At 38.9% G+C, this 25,128-nt stretch overlaps 1 protein-coding gene across 1 annotated transcript; it reads right to left on the minus strand.

Moving 5' to 3' along the window:
* Positions 1 to 1,041: 1,041 nt before the first annotated feature.
* On the minus strand, positions 1,042 to 24,773 carry LOC135465418 (serine/threonine-protein phosphatase 4 regulatory subunit 1-like). Its single transcript, XM_064742658.1, is given in 23 exon segments — positions 1,042 to 1,950; positions 3,013 to 3,149; positions 4,283 to 4,443; positions 5,655 to 5,770; positions 6,096 to 6,216; positions 6,624 to 6,724; positions 6,904 to 7,065; positions 7,393 to 7,578; positions 7,997 to 8,106; positions 10,848 to 11,712; positions 11,715 to 11,892; positions 12,525 to 12,640; positions 13,838 to 13,996; positions 14,343 to 14,408; positions 14,760 to 14,864; positions 17,718 to 17,747; positions 17,750 to 17,805; positions 17,998 to 18,058; positions 18,576 to 18,718; positions 19,468 to 19,574; positions 20,206 to 20,320; positions 24,636 to 24,680; positions 24,765 to 24,773. Coding segments are annotated over 23 exon segments (3,159 nt in total). The 5' UTR covers positions 24,772 to 24,773; the 3' UTR covers positions 1,042 to 1,938.
* Between the last annotated feature and the right edge of the window lie 355 nt (positions 24,774 to 25,128).

A 25,128-nucleotide genomic window follows, 5' to 3' on the forward strand; every position in this document is an offset into this window, starting at 1 on the left:
ATTCACTTGTGACAGAAACCAACGGTGTGCGAATAACATAATAAATGACAATCCATGTGCATGGTGGAAAACGTCGGTGGAAAAACATTTAACTCCAGTTCCTTCACAGCAAATCAATCCTTTCTGAACACCTGGTAAGTTTGAGCAGTTTGAATAGTGAGACAAAGATATACATTGAAAACCATAAAATTCAATGTGCAATTCGCTACAACGAACCATTTCCGCATTGATATATAGACTAGTTCTGGTTGATTATTAGATTATTCTTCAATTTTTACAAACACAGGTGCACAGATTTCCTTGTTCAAAGTTTAGATACACAGGTAAAATATGCGGCAGACCAATCCCTTACCAGTCCTCACAACGCTGTCTTAATATACAAACCAACAACTGATAGACTCTGAAATGTACAAATTCAAATCCGTGATAATAAATAGAGAAATGTTAGCAATAATACATATAAAAAACCGTCTGAAACAAAATTGCATATATCTGTCACAGCCAAAAGCTTGATCGCATCCACTGAAAAATCACCTAAATTATGAATGTCAGAATCAGCTAGTTTCTTTGGTCTTTGTGGAGGCAAAACACCTGCATGTACACATAGAAACAATGCAATTTTCACAGGAAAATATATACATACACATACATACACACAGCTTAACTGGTGTACATGGTACAGTGTTCTATATTATGTCCACTATCTAACACCATTCACTCAGTCAGGAGACAGCTGGCATGTATCAAAACATCCATTTTATGGCCATCAAGAACAAAAATCCAGTAAAACATTCAGAACTACCACTTATTCCTATAGGTAATACTGAGAAACGAAGGAATCTATGTCTTTAGCCAGTGTCAAGTCAACCAGTACCTACCAAGACCCCAGATCTAATACTTCAAAATAGCGGTTACCAAACTATAAATATCAAAGCGGTGTAGCAAGCCTGCCGTGTATCAGTACATTGTCCTTTTTCTACTTTTAACTGAAGCAGTTTGTAAACAGAGTGGACTTAAAAAAAAAAAAAAAAAAAAAAAAAAAAAAAAAAAAGAGGCTAAGTAAATGGACTTTATAATGGGCTTCTGCTCTGGTGGAAGAGACAAGAAGTTAATTTAAAATTCCAAGTGGTCTGTAGATAGAAGTAAAGCCAAAACCTTTACAGACGGACAGACAACTGAACGCCCCACAATAGTACAGAGTATAAGAGTGACTTTTCCAGTCTAGGCGACGACAATCTGTACATATGAGCATATTTATCAGAACAAAATGAACTACACTAGTCCTTAGTGCATCCTTAATTTCAGATGGTTTTATTATTTGAGTAACATTATTTCTTCTCCCTTTAGATGATTGGACATTATTGCTTCCAAAAGAAGTTATTGCAAAACATGCAGGATGAAAATGCTAAATTTGAGGTCTGTGGCACAACCCAATTTAACTTGGCAGGGCTATTATTTGTTTCGAACTACTTGCACACATCAAGCTTGGCACATATTCAGTAAGATAAGGTACCTGAGAATGTGTGACACCATCAATGATCTGTGAAACTTCTTACTGTAACTTGTCTGACCTTCAACAATGCTTGTCAGCCGAATTATCACAGGAGAATCACTCCAGCTCCAGAAGAATATTAGCAAAAAGTAACATGGGCACCATCTTTAATAGCCAGTACTATTAACCCAGATACTCCTACATGTGTATAAACGTTGTACAACAATCACAGCCAATTTATGTATCTGTGTGATGGTCCCTTAAGTCAACAATAACTCTACATAAAAATAGAGATGGCCATCTGAAAATATTTATCATTATAAAATGAGCCAATGTTGGAGCCTTGTTGGAAAACTGATGACACACAGACTAAGGCTTTCTGGTAATAAAGTTCCACACAACATCTTAAAACGATGTCCACACAGCAACAGCCTGGCTAAACCCCATCACACTGGAATCTGAAAATAGAAGGGAAATCAAATGGTGAGTCAACAGCACTACCCACCTCCTCATGGTTACTATGGAATTACCATGGTTTCTAGCTCACAGCAATTTACTTCGCTGGAATTTTATGCCGTACTCAAGAATATTTCACTTATACGACGACGGCCAGCAGTATGGGAGGAGCCTGGGGAAACCTATTTACTGCTATGTCTAGTTCACATGCCAGGGAAGCAAAAAATTACATTCTTTTAATTTAAGGGCCATGCTTTATTGATCCGACATGGGCTTCAAATTTTCAGTTTTTCATAATCAAAATTCACATTTTTCATGCTACTAGAAATATAGATATATATGTGCGTCATTCATACAGGACTGCAGAAATATAAAATCACCTTGATTACAAGTAGTTGAACTTTCAGTCATATGAACACATTAAGGCATTAAGTAAATTTGAAGATGTTTGCATAAAAATTATCCAAACGCATGCCAGCATACTACAACCATTAGCTCAAGTTGGTCCATAGACATACACAATATCAATGTCTTTCCAGGTCCAACTATAAAAACATCCTGGAACAAGGAACTACCAGGCTTGCTTACATGTAAACCAGTGAGCGTTTAATATGCCTTAGCCTTTAGACTTGTGGAGGAAGATAGGTACATTCTTAAAGCAGACAGAACACCTCAAATTCGGGACAAGCCTGTTGTGACAGTAGTTGGATTTGAACACCCTAACCTAGTGAGTAATAGTCCACAGAGAGAACCCAGCAGATATCAACAGGTATACACCATTCTTCTGATTCTGCCAATAATAATACACAGGACACTCCCACAGACAAGCACTTAGATGACCACTGTGGGTTCATTGCTTACAATTATGTTGAGGAAGACCTGGTTTGAATGATAACCATATACATGAATACAAGACACTGAATAATCCTCAAAGAGGGCCAGCTACTTAAGGTTAGATAGGAAGACCAGGTTTAAATGATAATAATATACAAGATACTGAATAATACTCCCAAAAGAGGACCAGTTATTTATGTTAAGATAAGCACTGGAGTTCTGTTGCTTACATTCATATTGAGGAAGGACGTTTGGTCAGGCTCTAAGGAGGAGAAGTACCTCACATCCTTGTCACTGTCAGACTTCAGAGACTGGATAGACTGTAACAGCTCCTCATGGTGCGGGTTCTGGTATGACGTGAAGTAGTCTGGACACAAAACAGAAAGGTCAAATGTAGATGCTGACAAAACTCAGGAACACACAAGCAGGCTACTAATCTTCAGGTGTGCTGACATGCATGAGGTCAGCTATTTAAATTTGTTACAGAAAAACAGACTGTCAAATATTAGTCGGAAGGAATATGCTTTTTCTGAACTGTTTGTAATGAGATTTCCTTCTCTACAGACACTATACACACTACCCATTTTGCCAGTAACCACCATAAAGCTGGCCTCTGTTGTGTAAGCGAAATATTCCCGAGTACAGCTTAAAACACGTAATGAAATAAATTAACTGCCCATTGTGAAAGCTTTTAAACATTCTCAGCAGTGAAGCATTATGTCCACTTAACACTTTACAGGACCTTGAGTAAATTTTCAAACCGATACTGTCTCTTTATATTTAATTCTATCAGAACTTAGTACATTGTCAGAATTGTGATTATCTTGCAAAGAGAATTATTTTCTTTGACAGAACACACTAGCTTTCTGTAGTCCTTGAGCACATTCGCACTACCAAATTGTCAACTTGTTAATTTATCTAATTAGTGTTTAAGCTTGTCACCATTTAATATGCAAAGGTATGAGGAGGAAGTAAAATAATTAGGGCACAGGACAAGTTTTTAAAGCATAATTCATGATACTTATTTAGCTGATCCGAAGCGGTTCATTAGATTAGGGTTTTTCTAAATCGAAAGTGACACCCTCTAACTGCTGGGAATGAGGCAATCCTTATGTAAGAGTTCCTTTTTTTTCCTCTCATTTTATGAATTTTCTATTTCGTGATGTATAATACATACAATAGGCTATACATACATTGTACTACAGCTGGCTTAAACTGTGAATGGTTGCTGAGGTCACTGCTATTTGTAAGTGGTCTAATCCTAAAAATGTGTTGAATGAATGGGTGTGCTCAGCTCATGGGTCAGTGTGTTGAAAAGCTTTCCCTTTGTGCATGTGTTGTGTGGAGCCAGGGATAACGTTTCCCTTGTAATTTAAGTGACTGTTGCTTATAGCCATGCTGAAGAATGTTTTCGTAGATAGTGTGGATAGTTCTGTTTGTTGGGGGGTGGGGGGCACCAGTGTGCCCATTCACCTTGTTGCAGTGTAACCGGCTACTTACCCGAGGGCATGACCATCTGAGAGAGGGTTTTGGCCAGACTGATCCTCACATTGGGTATACTATCAGAGGAGAGAAACAGTAGACTTGGCAGCAGCAAGTTGGCAAAGTCCTCTGGTGGTAAGGCATTCTCCTCCAGTAGATACAGGCACAGCTGGGCATACCTGACAATATCAAATTCATCAGTACTGAATGGCATACCTTTTAACAAGTGCTGAGAAACAAAACTGTGATTGGACAAACCCATGAAGGTCACAAGAGTGACCTCCATAAATGCTGGTGCACTAATGACGACGACAACAAAACAAGGCATTCAGAGAATCCCACCAGCTCGCCTGCTACAGCAGTCAACCAGACAATAGAATCAGAATAAAGATAAAAGTTGAAAAGTGCTGTGGTTGTAAAGGCGCCATTGTGGGGAGTTCGTGCACAAAATTGAGGTAGTGGTCTTTGATATGCAAATTGTCAATTGCATGCCGCAATCTGAGAACAATTCCAACGCTGTGAATGGCTGAGCAAATGCGGAGCTTAACCAATTTGTTCAAGGGGCCATGTCCATCAATCGATGAAGATTTGCTGGGAAGTTGAAAGGTATTTTTTCAGGCTGAATTCGTGTTCTCACTTAAACTATGTTTCAAGACCTTGCTAAATTGGTTAAAGCAAACCTAAATGACAATACAAAGTAAATGTATCTGGTTAACCTATGTACTTTGTTGTGGCACCAGTGTACTGGATAACATTACAAGCTTCATATCAGACCACATCAATATTGTGAATAGACAGTTCATTTCGACAGCTTCAAAGAATCCCAACAGATACACTTGTCTATACAATGTTACTGTATTATCACATTGTTTCCTCAACCTTCTTCCAAGGTGAAACATATGGCTTTACAAGCCTATACATATGCATTACATATCTATTAATTAATTAATTTTAACATTTAGAAAATTTCATCCACATTCAATCCCAAAAATGGCGATTTCACGAAACAAGTCACTAGTCAAACACTGAAACCATTGTGCAAGTCATTTCATGCCTTTGGTTTCGTTGTCCAAGCTAGATGATCACCCAAGCGACCTCTATGACAAAACACGACCATGATTGAGTGATCATCTAGCTTGAATAACTTGGCCGTCAACTGTTACTTATTAAATCTTTCTGACCCATGGTATCAGTTGTTTTTGAAGACATTTTCATAAAATTTTAAGTAGTTCAGATTAGTTTCTCTTGGGACTGAGGTACTTTTTCCATGTGATATGTATGGTATAATAGTTTAGTGTCAGATTTTTTTTTTTTTTTTTTTTTTGGGCTTGAAATAAGTATAAAAGTTGTTTCTGTGATAGTAAAGAATGCTTAGCTCGAGTTCACTCACAGTTGTCTTCCATACCACTTGTTACTGCGGGCAAATCTTTCTGTGATATCATTGACTAGAAGATGAACCATTCTGTCATCCTGGTCTTCAGACAGGCGTCTCATCATCACTGCTAACTGTAAAGATAAGTTACATGCAAGTTTTTAAATAGAAAAATAAAAGTGCTTAAAATGTGGGAGCGTTTTTAGAGTAATTTGGAATGTGCATGCATTCATGCATCAAGATTTCCTGATACCTAAGGATAAAAATATTTTACTCATTCTTCAAGATGAGAGGATATGAATGATGTATTTAATAAGGTATTCAAATTACTCCATTCATCAGTTTGGAGAAGTTCTTTTAAGCTAAATCTGATCTGCAAACTAACGAACATGACACTTAGGATTTTCGGAAATGTGCAAGAATGGAATTTGAAGATGAATTTCAGTCACGAGTACATACCAATCTACAGGATATCTGACGGACCTCTGCCACTTTGTCTCCCACCAGGGTCATGGCAACAGGGATAAGATGCTCACAAATATCACGGCCAGTGAACAGCTCACACAGCAATATCAGCTGACTGCAAGAGAATACAGATCTCTCAAATTGGGAACAGCTAGACTCCTTTGTTTGATCTGAACTTGCTCTACATGAATCTTAGCTTACAAGGCAGTGGTCAGGATTACATGTGGAGGAAATAAGACTGCCTTCAGTAAACCACTGGTGCCTGACAAACCTCAAGAAATGCCTTCCCTGAAGCAGTTTTTCAAGTTGTGTGCAATTTTACAGGGGCTTGAATCAAGCCAAAAATTTACAGCTGTATATCTAACCACTTCAAGCAGATTATTTTCAAGAACCTGCTTCATATTTTTAGTTTGTCAATATTAGCGTTCAGAAGATTCTTTTAAATATCACACTGGACATTGGTGTCACAACACACCTGTGATGGGTCTACTTCCCGGACTTACAGTCAATGTATACACATACTCAGCTAATTCCATCCTAAAGCGCCAGTTTCTCTGGTTGTCTGTGGTCAAGAAATCCTGTACTCGGGGAAGGTAACTCTGACGCACTTCTGGTCGTAACAACTGAAACCATTAAAACATCACCAATGACAAAGATATAAGCTAAGTTCCAAACTAAACACATGACAAGATTTATGCCGAAATTTCACTAAAAACAGTAAAAAAACAGTTACAAATTGCATGTGAATGTTTTTATACTCAATGGCTTACAAAGCTAGACAAAGAAAAATAAACTGACTTACTCTTAGGAAGTCTGAGAAATGCTTGAGAACTCCCACACGGACCTCGTCCAGATCCTTGAGGAAACCGTCAAACACCGGCACCAAATCTTCATGTGTGATATCCTCTCCCACAATCAGGGCTAACTCATGAATTGAGAAGGCTAGAGTACGCCGAACTTTCCACTGAAGGTTAAAAAAAAATACATGATAAAACGATGTACATAAATCCGAAGGCAATTAAATCAGAGATACAAATCTGATCCTACAATGAACAAATGTGTATGCAATTAGTACCATATTTTGTGTTACTGAAGTCCTTGATCAACACTTCTTACACAGTAAAAAGAATTAAAATGATAGCTTGATACCATGATACCTGACTTGAGGAATCATTGGTTACAAAAAAAAAAAAAAATGCTATACTTGGCTTAAATCCCGAAAACTCTCAGCTGCTATACCTATTAGGTATATTTAACCTAAAGGACGATAATCCAAGCTACTTATAGTTACCTGCATGTCAGAGGCAAGTGTTTCGTATAATATCTTTAGACAGGGCCAGTTCTTGCGTCCAAGCGTGAAGGCCACGGCAGGCAGACTGTAGGCACAATGTCGGGTGATCTCTGTATCCACGGTCTGCGCACGTGACGGGTCCACCATACTGAGGTAATGCTCTAGTAGATGAGGGGGTATCACATCCTGAAGTAAAGCACAGATACATATTAGTCAAAATACAGTAAGTTCAAAAACCTACTTGCTTCAAAATCTGATTCATAATTTGGGCATGCAAACTCCAAGACAAAAGCAATGCAATTTATTTAACAGCCTGGTATTTTACACCGTTCACTTCCACAAAAATAAGGTGCTATTGCCTATATGTAATGTGAATGTTAATGGTTAAATATATCGCTGCTTTCTTTCTGCATCTTCTAGGCTTTAATAATTATTAACAGAATGTCAACACAAACCTCTTCCAAACAAGGTATCACAAACCCTTGCCAAACCAGGTGTCCATTAAACTCGTGTACAGAGCCAAGAGTCAGAAATTATTGTGAATATTTCATTGCCAGTAGCCAATGTTACGCTCATGGGGTGATAAAAAAAAAAAATGTAGTACCTGTTGCTGGGACAAAGCTGAATCATCAAACATGGCTGAATCTCTCATACTACTGCCCGTGGAGGACACAGAGTCACTGTCGATGTAACCTATACTATTGCTCACAATGTCTGAAAAGATGAAATGTATTGTTTTCGATATAACTATTTAAAACTATAGAGGTCAACCAAAATCCCCAACCTTTGCTTAAAACAAAAGACATATAATAACCCAAGTTATTTAGGAAAACGGATAAAAACATAACGCGTCACATATAATTGAAATGCTAGGTAAATGTATGAATCAGCTTCTAAGGAATTAGAGGCCATGTTGGAGCAACAAGTACTTTGTCACTGTTACAAGGCAAGAGAGTTTGGGTGACTCAAGCACAATAGAAATGTCCTCAAATTATTGAAATAGCTCATGTGTGATTAAATAAAACTGATTACATCCTAGGGGTGGGTATTGCCCCTAAAATCATACTGCAATATATTGCGAAAGGGAAAATCTTACTGCGGTACGTATCACAATATATTGCCTGTTACGTCGTTTTTTCATCAGCTGTCCTACCATGCCTCACATCTTCTACATTAAAGTAGTACTTTAATCATAATACTTTATTATTTCTTCATCTTTGGATTACGAAACACAAACATTTATTTAATGCATAAAACCCTCGTCATGCAAATAAATAACTGCTGACAGGCAGGACATGCCCCATTGGTAAGTGTAAACTGACCTACCAGTCCAAGTGACATCTTATTAGTAATTAGTCTAATAAATTAGTAATTTGGCAAGTTGACAACAAACCAAGATTCTTTGGCACAATCATACTGTAACAAGTCAGATGGGGAAAAAGAACAGAAATTCTTATCTCTTAGATTTTGAAAGGCCTCAAATCCTTCACAATAAAGCAGGCTTTTTTGTCAGTAATGACTTTAGATTGTGTTGAACTATGTGTGTATGTCAAGCCGAAGTGACCAACAATGTTTCTAGCAGTATTGGCTACAGGAGAGGAAAAGCTTCGATCATTGTCAGGTGTCGTACATTCACTCTAGTCACTTGTACTGTCAATCCGAGTTGCAAAATGGCACCATCGCAAATATGTCCCTAAACTGGTTGCACCCCCCGAAAAATTAACATATGTTCCACATTTATCACACACGACAATGTTCTTAATTATTTCGCCCTCAGTGATGAATTTTTTAAAACTGAAATGCTTGATTTCCCGTGTGCACGCTCTTCAAAACTGGCTTGTTGTATCCGCTGCCATTTTCTGCAACTGAAAATGAGATGGCTACGTGCACGTGGGACAGATACGCATGGTTTCGTGTGAACTCCTTGAAATGTTATTTCATTTTATATTTACACAAAAAGAAAATATAATCCATTACGTTTGGAAGCATTCCGAGCATTTCCAACGATATCCACGGAAATTACCGAACATCCACACAAAAACCGTTGTGGAGAGACCGTACCACGATACCTCTATCGGCTTGGCCGTACCCCCATTTACCAGTAAACCGCTAACATCACTTACTCCTATTATATGCAGCTCAGGCCAAAGTCGATAGTTTACCATTCGTATCGCACTTAAGATACTGAATAACACCCCACTGGCGTGTGACAAACTCTCTACTGGGCTGTATCGGAGACCTGCTGAAGTGTGCACCATTACCTTTGGAAGGTGTGAATATTGTTCCATTTACAGACATAGGCCTGTCCTAGTTTGCAAGTGAAGGTGCCGTCCTCTTGTTTTAGCTATTTGAACATGCACTAGCCAAAAAAGCAGAAAATTATCTCGCACTATATAACCTACCTCTATACAACATAATCAGTTCATCATCTTGAATACGGGAGTAAATATGCACTGATCAGATTGGGGTCGGCGGTCAGCACACTAATTTTGATACACATTTATATCATGCCATATAGAACCATGCCACATCTTTGATAGTCAACTTGCCCAATCACTAGCGCTGAAAGCCTCACATGATACTGGGCTGTCACTTCAAAAAAATCTATCAGCCCTTGACTTTCAGTATGGTTTCTTACAAGGGATAGACAAATATCGATGCAATATGATTTTGCAGTTGTTTAAGTGTCGCATTTTGATGCATTTTGCACCACACATTTATGAGAAGGGAACTGAGGCAGCCTGTCGGTGTCACAATGCGTATGTGTTGGGCAGAAGACTGCAGTAACTTGTCAGAGTGAGCCGGCAAGAAAACCTCCTTGGGAGAGTCATTGCTTGAAGAAAAATACTTGCGTCGTTATATTATTTTCCTTAGCAAAGTCAGATTTACTACAAAAGTATCTTACCAAAATCTGCACGAAAGAGTGACAATAATGAGAAAGTCCTGCTATTTTCAGTAAGTTCTTTCATGTCAGTACACCCAGCAAGGCCCAATGCTTACACCCATGGAGGTCAAAGATGAGGGCGACTAGGACTGCTAAAAGATGGCGGTTATGCCAACCAAGATCATCCTGACTGAGCATCAGGCTAAAAGAAACACCGTCCTTTTGAAAGCGGAACAGAACTGAGCTCTTTCGTTGCTTATCAGGTGTTTTTGTTTGTATCTTCTCACTGTCACATTGTTTAAGAGCGATGGTATGGGAGAGCTGCTAGGTTTTGGGACATCACTCCACTTAGCTGTTACATGGCAAAATGGCGTCACTGAACCAGTGGCTTGTTACAGACAATCATTTGTTATTTTTTGTTGATAGGTGGTGCAGATTTTTAAAAATATTTTTAAACCATTTCTGGACTGCTCGTTCATTAATGAATTCAGATTTAGCGGCTGACTTTATGTTCACTTTAAATATGTTGAGACATTATGTCATATATAGCACAATTTTGCAATACACCTACCTTGGACAGCACTGTCATTCCCTCCCAGATTGTGACCTAAAACATGTGTACTGCCAATGTTGGAGACTGTTTCACTGATTGCCTCACACACAGTGCTAACACTGGCAGTGTGGATTTTGATGCCAGCCTTCTCCAGATTGGACTCTGCTGATCCTGTGACCAAAGCCTTCTCTGAGGCAGAACCGATTTCCATTTTCGCCAGCGACTGTGATAAATCCTGTTCTGCTGAATTATTCTTGTTACCAAGACTGATGTCCATTTTTGTTGCATAGATTTTGTGATTGTCTTCGTCTTTCACTTTAGCCGTTAGATGAATGTTTGTTGGGGTTCCATTCACTATATCTAAATCTAAATCCACGGCCGGTATGGGAGTTCTCCAAAACTGAAAGTTATTGTAAGTGGCTACATTGTCAACATGTATATGAACACGGCCATCTTCACATGTCTCTGTGGTTATCTGACTGTCAGAAGGCCTGTCCTCACTGAACACAGAATTGTCATCTTCTATACTGCTATCATCTGTCTTTGATTCAAGGGTATCTGGACTAGAGGTTGATGTATCACTTGTTACATCTTTATCAACAGAACAAGGATGTTCCCCTATTTGTGTATGTTCATTTGTACTTTCATTTGTATCTTCAGTCCTACAGATGGAAGGCTCACTCTTCTCAACTTCTGTTGCACACTCATACAGAACTTCTGGTTGCGAAATTTTCTTTTCCTTATTACTGTCCGAATCTTGGCTTTCATCTTTCTTAGAATCACTTTCTTGCATATATTTTTCAGAGCGTATTTCTTCAACAGATTTATCAGTGGAGTCAATGTGCTGATCTTTGGTATCACAGTCTAGGTCCAGCTCCAGCTCCATTTCCTGAGGGCCAGCCTCTGGAGCCACATTATGTATCCTGTCCTCCAAACCCTCTTCTTCTCCTCTTCATTGAAGGAATTATTAGGTGTATCAGAGTCGCTGGCCTTATTATTGGATTCCTCTTCATTGCTTTTGGCCTGCTCAGTTACACCTGGCTTATCTTCTACATTAATATCACTGCAACAGAGGAAAAAATTGAAAAATTGAAGTACTGTCTCCTGCAAATGTACATAAGTTCTTAGCAAATCTCACCCACTGATAGGCTTCAAATTTAACAAGAAAAGGGGCAAGGCCAGTTTGGCCTTGGGTAAGTGTCAAATGTTTAGGGCATCAAGGCCAAATACACAGTGATAACCAGGGCATTAAGGTCAAATGCACAATCATGAGGAGGGATTTCAGCAACCCATTATGACACTGCCTCTATGTCTTTTATGATTGGTTAAGAACCTTTAGCTGTATTACGAGTGATTGATGTTTAAACACTAAACTTTCCAATGTCACATTTAACAAACATCCTAACAAAAATTATCCCCACATTAATCCTGAAGCTACAAGGTCATTCCATGAAATTGGGAAATAACAGCCATCTAAAAAATGGCTTCCAAAACACATAAGCATTTCAAGACACAGAAAATAAACAACACGTGGTGTTTCTAAGGGATCACATCTAAATAATGCTGGTATAAAGGGTGCCATTTACCGTCCATCAGTTTGAATTTTGTCACGTCCTGCTCATTTGTCATTAAGCTTTAAAGGAAACAATCACTTCTACCCTTCTGGGATTCTTTGTTCACAGAATGTTGACATACCAAGTTATCTCCCCTTCAACACTCGTTATGCCTTCTCGTATCAATAGCTCCATAATTCTAGGGTCAGCATATGTTGAGATGAATGGTCCCAGTGCCTGGAATGCCGCTATTCTCACCTAGAAACACATGCATATCTCATGATCCAACCATATTAGGCATATCCATATATTAATGTACATTTACTTTGAGGAGTTGGCCAATGCATACAACAGCATAGACCCAGACTGAATGTTCATAACTTCAAAGAAGTTTGTGGAAAATCAATCTGCATCTCAATTTCATTTGAACTATAAAGATCACCTTAGATCAATGGCTTCCTTTTTTGAGCATAAAAAATTGTATTTGAAAACATTGCTTGGGCTTAGCCTTCTCCGATTTCTATGTTAATGTCAACATTCTAATCATCTTAGAATTTAACTTTGAATTGGTAGCAAGCTCACCTGTATGAGACACATAAATGCAAAACTTCAGCTCAATACATAAAGAACTGAAATTGATAATTCGGTAATTTTTATTTCACCATTGTGAATGGTCATTAATATGCTCACAGAGCATCAGTGATGGAACACCCCATGATGCAACGCAATGTTTTAGCTTTATATGTATGTAAAACTTCAGGTCAATACATTTTAAGACACCAACCCTTACATTTTGTTTTAAAATTGATTCCTGTACACAATACACTAAGTCAGAAATTCATTAACTTATGGTACTTTATATGTACACATTCAATCAATGATGGATTACCCACTCCTGCTATTGTGCTCTACACATGTGCAAACCATGAGCTCAATGCTTGAAGTACTTTTTAAGATACATCACTTTAACATTACTTTCTGTATTATTCTCAGGGTATGACATAAGCTTCACCTGTACAGGTGAGCTAAAAATCATACTTTGTTCCCAGAATCCTACATCCTTCATGATTGCTAAGTGGTGCACTGATCTTTTAACATTACGTTACACCAAATGGAAGTGTACAAAGGTAACTAATAGCAACTTACTGATTTATCATATTTGGAGAAAGATCGCAAAGCAGATGTTGAACATTTGCTAAACCAATAGAAAAGCACTGTAGAAACCAGCGTTAACCTTGTAAATGCATTTTAAACACACGTAACATGAGTATTAAAGAGTACAGTCTTCAACCTGTCAAAATTATACAAATGAATGACCAGTAAAATTTAATGATAACCTCTTTCATGCCCAATACAACAGTGTCATTTTCTGCCAAGGAAGTACTACACAGGGTGTGGTTGTATGCACATGTACAGATTCACGCAGGGAAGACAAGGCATCTCCTCAACACTTACCCATCTGGACAGATCACAGAGCAAGTTGACAAAGATGCCAGAGAGTTGACTACGCCGAGTTTCAGACGTACAGGCCCGGGAGACCACCATAAAGCACTCTGCACAAGCTTTCCTTACTCCCCACACTCCATCTTCACACAGGTAATAGAACTTTGGTAACTGAAAATCACAAAAGATACGCTTTCAACACTACCTACCTTTGGACAACGACGACCAAAAGAACAAAAACTTTTCTTATGTATGCAAACATTTAAACCTTATATGTGCTACAGCAGGCTCCTTACTTGTAAAGTATGAAGCTGGTACTTCCATGGTATCTTTAGATTTCACATTTTTTGAAAAACATTTGAAATATTTTGGAAACATATTCCTTTGATTTTATGCTGATGTCCTTTGCCCAGATGCTGACAGGCCCTGGAGTTAACACAGGGACCAAAATCTCATTTGTATTTCTTGAAAAAAAAAATGGGACGTGGCCCTTGCCAAAAACCATAATTCTGCTCACCAGCTGTTCTTCCACACTTTCTGGTCCCACTACAGTACATATATCACCAAAGTTGGCAGCACAAACCTGAATAAATGAAGGAGGAGACAACTATTATCTCACACTTTAACATTATTTCCACCATAGATCCTAGTGCCGGTCTTTCAATCAGAAACACATATACGGGAACACTACCTCAAAGTTAAGTCAACGCACATTATTACAACAGAAAAAACACCGGCCTGACCCTGCGCATCTAGACCTAAGGCCAGAAAACTCTACCGAAAGACAAAATCTTAGGCTTGAGTCTGGACAGAATCCAAAAATATCCTTTAAACACGGCTGAAACAATGCAGCCAACTCCTAATTCCTGATCAGTAGTGCTTATGTTACAGTTTATTTAAGATGAACTCCTAGGACTAAGAAAGCCGTCCTCACCTTTCTCACATGAAATAAGCTGTCCGTACACATTTCACAGAATCTTGGTAAAAATTGAGCTTCAGTCATTTCTCTACCCAACAGAGGGGCCATTTTACTCATAAGCTGTTGGGGACAACAAACCAAAACCAGTTACATAACAAATGAGAACTTTGAGAATTTAATACTGGTGTAAGTTAACTGATCAGTACTATACACAATCCAGTCAAGTTTAAACAATGACAACCTAGTAAAAAAGTTAACATTCAGGACAAAGTTGATGTAAAAATTATCAAACTAGTTCCTGAACCAGTCAGAATTTACACAACTGAAGTTTTTCACGCCATACTCAACAGATTGGTATCAGCTGCATACAACAATATACCCATGAATAATCTAGCTAAGTGTTTCTGTGTGCGACTGAACTCCTCCACGCAAAGCCTCTGTGCTTTAGAGATCTCTCCTCTCATCAAAGCAGGCTGTGATATGTTGATATCAAACCACATCACAACCACCTGGATGAGGGGGAATAACTCTTGTCAACTTAGTAATCCTCAGCCTGGGAGCAGCTGCTTCTTTCAGATTTTCACTTCAGTCTCAAACATTCTGTTGGATGATTTTTGCAGGCGAATTATACTTTAGAATACTGACATAGGAGAGGACAGAGCTCATCAAAGCTGGCTGTGATATGTGACCATGATAACACATCACCACCACTTTGATGAAACCATCCTTTCCTGCTCTGAACAACCATCAAGAAAACCAAGGCAGTTTTCAGCATCAGACAATAGGGCCTAGTTCTGTCATGAAGTCCGATTTTTTTTTTTTTTTTTTTGAGTTAAGAAATTCAGTTGTTAGTTCCAACCGGAGGCTCATCAAAGCTGGCTGTGATATGATTTTACTGTAACATGTCACAGTCAGCCTGATGGGCCCCCGTATCAGGAAATGACCCGACAGCCAGTACATCCAGTTACATCTGAGCACACCAAACAAAAACCCACTCAAAAACATGTTTTCATTGGACACCTGAACCTGGTACAACAAAATGCTGAAACCACTATCCCACATCACATTATTACAGGTTGGTGTTGTAATATGTTACCTGGGACTCTTAGTCATTGGCATTACAGCTACGGGTATACAATTTGGTAACAAATAACGTCTCCCCAGCCCCCAACCTTCTGGTGACCTGTGGCCGAGTTACTGAATGAAGCTGTAGTGAGATGGACAGGTGGAGAGGAATGGCAGGCCAACAACTGGTAAGGGTGAGACTAGCAGGGTAGAGAGCGAGCTGGGTGGGGTGGGTATGTATGGAGCAGGTTAGGCCGCACCAGCTCATCAAAGCAGGCTGTGATATGGGCTATGGTCAGCATGTCACAGCCACTTTGATGACTGGTACAGCCAGCAGATATAGCATCCAAGATGCAAGCACTAGCTCACCAGCCCTTCACAATGCTCCCATATGTGTACAGAGGATGCACCACAAGTTCATACTCAAAACGCTGTCACGCAAGGGTACATACAAGCAGGCGAAGGAGATGTCTGGGGTATAACATACACTGCAGAATGAATTAGCCATCAGCTGCAAGAAACTTTACCACAGCGAATCCACATGAAGCTAAGAAACAGCAGAACAAACACTTGGCAAGACGGATGTTACATTTTCACTAGGTCTAAGATTCCAAATCTGTCAGACTCTTAAATAAAGTAACACATTACCATATTTGTGTAGATCATCTGGGTGTGAACAAAGGGTTTATGCGGCTCCAATCTCAATTAACAAAAACTCAATCTGCAGGTCCTAAAGACAATCCAGTTTTTTCACTCAACCTAAAACATTCGCAAGCTTTTCTGGAAATAAAGACAGATGGCTAAATTCTGAAAGTTGGGTATATCAGGTAAAGCATGATAACAGATTTGAATCACTTGACAAGCTGTTATATTCCCTTGCCCTCTATTACAAAGACACAAAAATGTCCTGTGTTGCTTTATTTTCGTCAGCTTCCTTGTGGCTTGAGACAGCCCATTGGACATTAGAGACCGTGAAACTGATCCAAGCAGGCTGTGATATGTTCGATACCAGCACATCACTGCCACTTGGTCAGACCCACAGACACAAAGTTGTACATCAATTTCATCTTGTTCTGGACATGCCACCAAAACGCCCAGTCCTATTTGCCCTATTAGGTTAGTAGCATGGTAGCAGCAGGTAAGACATTGCAGTTAGTTTCACTATGTACAGTAAGTGGTAAGCTCCTTGCATGTCCGGCACAACCCCAGTGGAGAACAGGAAAGTCTAGGAAGAACGTATCAAGGCGTGACAGAGCTAAATAGCAGAAGTCTGGACTGGATAAGCTGTAGGTGGTTGTTGTTGTAATGAAAGCTGAAAACTGAAGGTCCTGGCTCATCAAAGCTGGCTGTGATAGAGCTAATGAGCCGGCTACTACATGCCAGCATTGACGTCCACGACATTCATAAGCTACCATCTCCGCGCCCTTCACCAAAAGCTGGGTTAGTGCCTGAAAGCAAGCTCTCCTGGTAAAATCCCCAAACCACCTAACTGGATCAGCAGTCTACAAACCTTTTAATAAGCATACATGCAGTTTTCTAAGCCACTTTTCTTGCAATTCTACATGTATTCAGACAATCTCAAGTTCTAAATGCAGGTGTACGGTCGGCAAGCCATGCCCTATGCAAAAGACATGCTAGTAAGATGAATCTGCTCCCAACATCTCACTACCCATGTCTTTCACATAGAGACCAGGCAGACACACTTGCGAGCCTTGAACCATTGGATAAAATCTCTGCAGCTTGGAGGGAGCCTACACTATGCAAACGTAACCAACTTGCCAAACATAAGTGATATGCCCCATCAACATTTTTTACGAAATGCCAGTTTGTTAAAGTAAGTACCTTTTTCATGGTCCACCGCTATTTGCAAGCATTTATACACTAGCACTGGTATGTTAGGATACTTACAGCAACTGCTTCTGTACGGAAGTCATCTGGGAACTGTCTGGCCTGGCCAAGTCTGCTATAACACCTACCACCTGTTCTTCTATATCAGCTGAAACATTAAGGTGATTAATACAGATCATTTTGATACTACCTGTACCCCAAAGACAAGTACGGTAACTTTTAGAAAATCAATTTTTGTGGTGAAAGATATGTTTTCTTTATCGGACTTGAGTTAACCTTGTAACCATTTTATTAGAACGACCACTAAGTGAAATAATGGAACATAATAATGAGTACTTACTTCTGTCAACTAGTTCTTGCTCCAAGAGAACTAATAAAGCGGCTTGACTTGTCTTACGAACCTGAAAAAAGGAACCAAATTTTGGTTAAGCAGCACATTAAGAAACACATAAATGAAGATATCTTTCCTTTACTTCCTTGATGATAGGGTTACACCAAGAGTTTCTCTGGTACCTCAAAAGGAAAAACTCGCGGGTAATGCACTAAGTGCAAGATAATTTTCCATTGCAACACTCAGGTTTTAAACCAAAGGATACAATTTCACTAAAATAACGAAGCGCATCTTCAATGCCAATTGTAAATGCATTTAACTACAACACCCACCAACACAGCGTTGTCTCGCATGTGTCCCAACAACAATTCCATGAGCTTTTATTTACTTATTTGACACTCATAGTACAAACTAGTCTGTTTGGCTAAACAGAGAACATCCTCTTACAACATACATCACTTCTGACACGTGGGCATATGTTACTCTGGGCTGTAACGTGGGAGGTGAATACAGTTGTCAACTTTTTCACTGTTCCTACTGTTTTGATAAATAAAAAAAAAAACTTGGAAGATGCCTTAGTACATTACCTGGTTATTCATATCATTCAAATATTTGACCACCATCGGTAGTAAATAGGTAGGTACTGAGTCTTGGAAGATATGCCTCTTCTCCAAACAATACATGGCCACGTGTGGAACTTGTTCCATCAGTTCAGATCTGACGGTGGCTTCTGTCAAAACACAATCACATACAACAATTAAACCTACTGTACGTATGCCTCAATGTATTTCCTTGGAGTTTGTAACAGTTTACATGCACAATCTGTTGGATTTAACTGAAACAATGCTTTATCATCAAGCGAATGATTACACAGCTACTAATATTCCATACAAATTCCACCAACATGACCATAATACAAGTCCATGTTTTATATTTCTGATTATAACCGACTTGTTTATTATCTTATTTGATTGGAGCTTATGCCGTACTCAGAAATATTTCCCTTCAATGACGGTGGGCAGTATAATGGTGGGAAGAAACAAGGCAGACCCTCAGGGAAACCAACGATCATTCCCAGGTTACTGTCAGACCTTCACCTGAGTTCCATGAGCTGGACTTAACTAAGTGATCACATTTGTGACGGACCTCTGAGTCATTGCACTGCACGAAGATTCGAACAACTAGGCCACCAAAGCCCCCACAGATCACGCCTACGTATTTTTAGAATTCCTGTTCACACAATCTTTGTCCATTTTAGAACAAATATTTACCATCCACAATTTTCAAAACTGGGCAAAAAAATAAATTTGATGATAAACTACAAATGTTTTACCTCATTTCAACGTTCTTAAACAGAAGAAATAATTTGCGGGTGGATTTTAACAGAATTTATGTTGGAAACTGCTAATGATTATCAGTTGTCTGATCTTCATCAACACAAATACACAATATCTTGTGACTATATGGTAGTACATTCACCTGCATCGTCGGATAGGCGTACCATGGCCTTGAGTACTGCATCACATTCCTCTCTTTCCCCTCCCACAGCCCGCAATGTGTCCAACATACTTTTGGCAACCATTTGTCTAAAAATAATTTAGGCCAAAAACCACAATCAGAAGGTCAGCCTGACAAGGATTTATAGAATGCAACTGACAGCTTTCAATACAAAAATTAAGTACAATTATTTCATTGTTTAAGCATTTTTTTGCAGTTTTTCCAATAGTAAGCCTATTTACAAATTTTATGGAAATTAAGTACCAGCAGTACAAGATCAGTTTCCCTACCACTGTTCTCTAACAGTTTTTGAGTGTGTTCACAATCTATGTCTGGTTGAACTGATGAAACTCATCTGAGAACTATATTTACATTTCAAGATCAGGCTTCGAACTTATCTGTAACTCCATGCGAGAACAGGTCATGACGCTCAAAATAAAGCTTACTTTTAATAAATCCTTTAGAATGCAAATCAAAGGGCGTGAATATCAATGGGTGACTTCATCAGGAGTGTCATTTCTGTTACTTAAGTTTAAATCATAACTTCCTGCAATTTTTGACATGTGCATCTCCTTGAAAATTTTGATGCACTACTCTTCTGTCTCTTGACTTAATTCTGAAATACTTACAACATATTTTCTACACAACTTTCTACAGGGGAATTCTTTACTGTCACGACAAGTGTGTAAAGGAACATACCTAGAGACATTTGTAACTTACCTGCTAAATATGTTGTCACTGTTCATGTACTTCTCTAGTTTTTGTAGGGGGGACAGGTGGTCATCTGGGCCATAGCAATCATCCTCTAGGACCCCAGTGTCATCCAGGCCAAGAGCTGAAGACCCAAACACAGAAACCTTAACAGTGGCAAAATCTTGCCTGCACACTCTGCCAAGAGCTGGCATGGAAAACTGACAGACAAAAAGTCTGAAATTTATCTAGAAAATCTGAAAATACCTCACTCCACCTCCAAATTACATCATCAATCACCCTTTATGATGAAATCAGCTGCTTTCATTTTTGAATTTTGAACAAAGTCTGAAATCAGCCACGAGAAGAAAATTCCCATGAATGCAAGAGCTGCCATTATAAGGTATGGCCTGGTGGCTTAGCCAGTTCTAGTCAGTGCCTTGCACTTGATACGTTAAGAGGCGGGTCACATTTTCTCAACCTTTTAAGATTAGTTTGCAGACAATATGCGACTTAAATCAATACAAGAACGCATACTTCATCAATAATCACTGTAACTTTCACCTGGTTAATTCATGAAGAGCTATATTTCTGTCAACCATCTCTTCGTAAAAGTTGTATCGCTTCCTAACTACAATAGCTGATGATCACTTTCCAATTTGAAAGACCAGAGTTCAAGATGTAATATAAGATACAGTCGTCCCCACATTATTGCATATCGGTTTAAGGAATAACCCGTTTTATTGGATAGCAAACTGTATGACAAACCCATATATCTGAACACTGTTTTGCGACCGGCTAATTGCACATTGTTATAATGGGTAATGCACTTAAATCCATAACTGAATGCCTGGTCGTGACAAAACAATGCAACTTAGCACCTAGGTGAGAACCACAGATTCAAAGCCAAGGCCCGATAGGACATCAAGCGGCCACTTACAGCACAGGCATTGTGGCTTGTCAAACCTGGAATGATTCCCATATGCAGAGAAATAAAGTCACAAAAGCAGAAAATATAACAAACCCTGCATTAATCGGTAGGCTGTTGGTCGAGTATTAGACAGCAGCTATCACACTAGTTCATCATTTACATCAAGTGTTGGCTGCCCTTCAGATCTACGCAAGAAAATGTCCACATGAAAAGACCTCATGCTCGCCAAAAAGGTCACTGGCAAGATTGAAGAGGGAAATCTCAGAAGGCAGTTGCTAAGATATTTTGCATTACCGAGTAGTACCGAGTGTCCAGATTATATAAAAACTAAGATGACATTTTGTGTCAATCTGTGAAAAATGAAAACCCAGATTGTAAAGGGAAGCATGACGGCAAGCAAGAAGGTAACAATTTGAGAAAAACAACTTGACGTTAATTTACCGACCAAGGGAGACAACTCCATGCATTTATTGATAAATTCAGTTAAACGAATTGATTAGTTAATTGTATAACAGTTTCTTCAATTTATCCAATGTAACAAAGCAAGTAATACTGTGATTTCTTTTACATGACAGTGAAGGTTACACAGAGGAAATAAGACAAGGCCATGGATAAATCACCAAAGATTATGAACATACCATGTAGCCTCTTTTGGTTAAGGGTTACTTTGTCTTCAGAATAACCCATTAGATGGCTAGGCCACACAGTTCAGGATAAAGAAACAAAGATTCCTTAAATACTCCATTATTCTGTGGTCACCCACATATTTTCAAGTAAAACACAAAGCATCAAAAACTAATAAAACTTCAGCCTTTTAAATATTCTAATGTCAGGCTGATTTCTATTGACAAAATTATCAAAGTAAATGTATGAAATGCGTCAGCACATTAAACTGTGATTTAAAAAAGTCCTGACTGAAATGAACAAAATCTTTGCTTGGGGGTTGATTTTTTGTCCATAATAGCAACAAATAACCAAGAGGGGCAAGCACTAAAGTATAATTGATACAGCATGGGAAGCCACCTGCCCTTACTGCAATTACAGCAGCAACAAAGCAGTGACCTACATATCTCTGGCTCTCCTCTTAGGATGTAAACAGCAGAATCAATAATTATGCACCTTTTGACACACTTAGCTCACTACTGACTCACTCCAACAAATCAGAGATACGTGCTGAAGCTATTACTATGCATAGACACGCCCTCTCCCCTGACAGCCCCTCAACAGCCAATCAATAACAACCAAAACACTGAGATTTTCTTCAGGTCTTGGCAATATTGCCATGGGGACTGCTCTAAACACCAGAGACCTGTGACCATCTGATCTGTGAGGTTAACAGAATAAATAGGTCAGCAAAGCACAAAGGATGCCAAATAACCTCAACTTACCATTTACCAGCAATTTTACTTCAAGCAAGGAAGAATACAGGACATAAGCAAACTTAAGCTATTTCAACATACTAGTATTTTGAAACTTTTTTTCAAGGTTTACATCTCAAAAATGTATTTTCTTAACATCTGCACACATAGGTATATGATCAGAGGCAAAATTATAAATGAATCTGTGATGGGCAATTTGTGGAAAGAAAGAGAGCCTGTGGGGGACCACGTCAGTTATTTATAGCTGGAGTGAAATATTTTTTCTCCCATAACTAAACTTTGACAGGCCAGCTGTTTCCACAATTTTCCACTCTAGTATCAATCCTGTTGTTTACTTTATAAAATCAGTGCTTGATACAAGGTCTTAGCACCTTCATATATTTTAAATTCATTTACTCTTTCATAGATATATGAAATTTTAAAATTCTGCCTGTTGATATTTTCAGAAAACATAAAAGGCGACATGGGTTATGAGAAACCGTCTGGGATGAGTTTTCCTTCCTTGTCAGACATGCCTATCAATGATAGTAAACTTTTCATATCAAGAAAAAGGTATTTCTTTGATGCCACATTCAAGTGTTCATCACTGATACCATCAGTATCAAACTTAGCGTTGAATGAAACCAACCTTACTAGAATAACCGCCTCCCCTCTAACCACGCATTTGACAAATGTGAAAGACACAGAAGATACACATACATTTACAATACATTTGCATACAAGAAGACAATACATGTAACATATATATTGATAAAGTCCATGTAAAATTTCCTATGTAGATACTAAGATAATTCACTTTATTCAAACAGTGGTTCAGTAATGTACATGTAGAACTACAACATTCACTTAAATTTGTTTCAATGATTTAAAGACTTTTTCAAGCCTTAGTCCTGTAACATTTTAGTGCTTCCTAAGCTAGTTAACACAGATAAGCAAACCCGTAGTAAATTTGAAACATCACTAAGAAACTAAGCTAATAATTTTCTTGGTCACTGATCAGTCAGGAAAATTTTTACTTCAACAATTTACTATTTTAACAAAGTTTGGAAGTTTTCCACGAAGATAGTTAAATACATCACTATGGTTTAAAATAGGCTACATAATGTCTGGTCTAACTACTTCTCATTGCAAAATGCTTCCAGTTTTTGGAATGAACATATATTATATATGTCCATTTCATCATGCTCCTTCCAAAAATTAGATGTTGTAACATTTTAAACTGAAACCTACAAGAAATAATACACTACCCAATAAATGAACTAGTCATTAAACGCACATGCAATGTATCTTGAATTCGTAAAAGTAAACACGTGGGTAGCCATAAAACTACCACCACACCACATGGCGAGCTGAACTGAAAACATGGAAGCGGGAAAAAGATGGACGCTCTTACTACAAAGCCTTTGTTCTCATTTCAAGAAAACAGTCCGTCAAACGAGTTTTAAACCTCATGCCTCCCCACACAAAACGTGTATCTGTCCACAAAGCTACCTAAACATATAAAATGGTTTACCTGACACAAGGTTAGAAGCGTGGTAAAGCTCGTACTGATCTCCTTCATGACGAACGAGTTCAGTAGTAAACTGGCGCGATGACCTAATTTCGCCAAGCTTGAGCTGCCTCCGCTCCTCATTCACCGTTTACTCATTCATTGTGAGTCAACGTAACCTTGCAGTGTTCTGGTTTGCTATCGACACCAGCAGGGATTTGCTCACATGCTCCCAGTCGTGTAATCCCGGAAAATGCAACATAGCCCTAAAAACATACGTCTTTCGAATCGGCATGTGCGCGGGATTCGTTAGGGCCTCTCTTCAAGTTCAAAAGGTCGCCAGGAAACCCCTGTGGTCACATGACCTTCCAACACCATCATGGTGATAAATTTTGGCATTTAGCTCTCAGGAAGACGACAAAACAGCTTCATAGACGGATACAAGAACATAAATTGACATGGTCAGTGGGAAGACAGGCTTCTGATCTATGTGGTTACATTAGTGGGTGAGCATAAAATGAAAGCTGGACTGGCAATTGATTATAAGAACAACGGCGCGAATTCACATCAAAACAAAAATCCGAGTACATTTCTCCTTCGACGTAAAAACACAACAATGGGCACGACAAGGGTAGATAACTCCACAATAAATGTTACTTACAGCTATCGGAATTATCATCCGAATCTTCTTGATAGAAGTCAATATCTGGAAAAGAATTTAATATCGTTAAAAATGGCGCAAAAGTTTCAAATTCGAGCGACAAACCACAAAGATGTGAGGTGGACTCACCCGCCATGATGGAAAAGACCACGAGGTGTGCGATCAGCGCATTGATTGGATAATGACGCGTTCGCTGTACCATGTGATTGGCTGACACGAATTTGTTTTTCAGAAATTACGATGAGGCACGAATGGTGACTTACGGACTTTGCCGATGAGTCATTTGCCATGGCCAAAACTGCGCCGTGGTGATTTCCAGCTTCATTATGTAGAACAAATTAAGTCGACAGCCAGCTGCTCGTCTGGTTTACATGGAACCATTTCTTACTGATGAACAAAGATAGACGAATGCAGAGGACAAATATATGCGTGAATGTGTCGAGTTGAAGAAATTTGAGACAAAAGATTATGCCGAGTGGAGGTGCCATGCAGA

Source organism: Liolophura sinensis, chromosome 5 (assembly GCF_032854445.1).
Source record: "Liolophura sinensis isolate JHLJ2023 chromosome 5, CUHK_Ljap_v2, whole genome shotgun sequence".
NCBI lineage: Eukaryota > Metazoa > Mollusca > Polyplacophora > Chitonida > Chitonidae > Liolophura > Liolophura sinensis.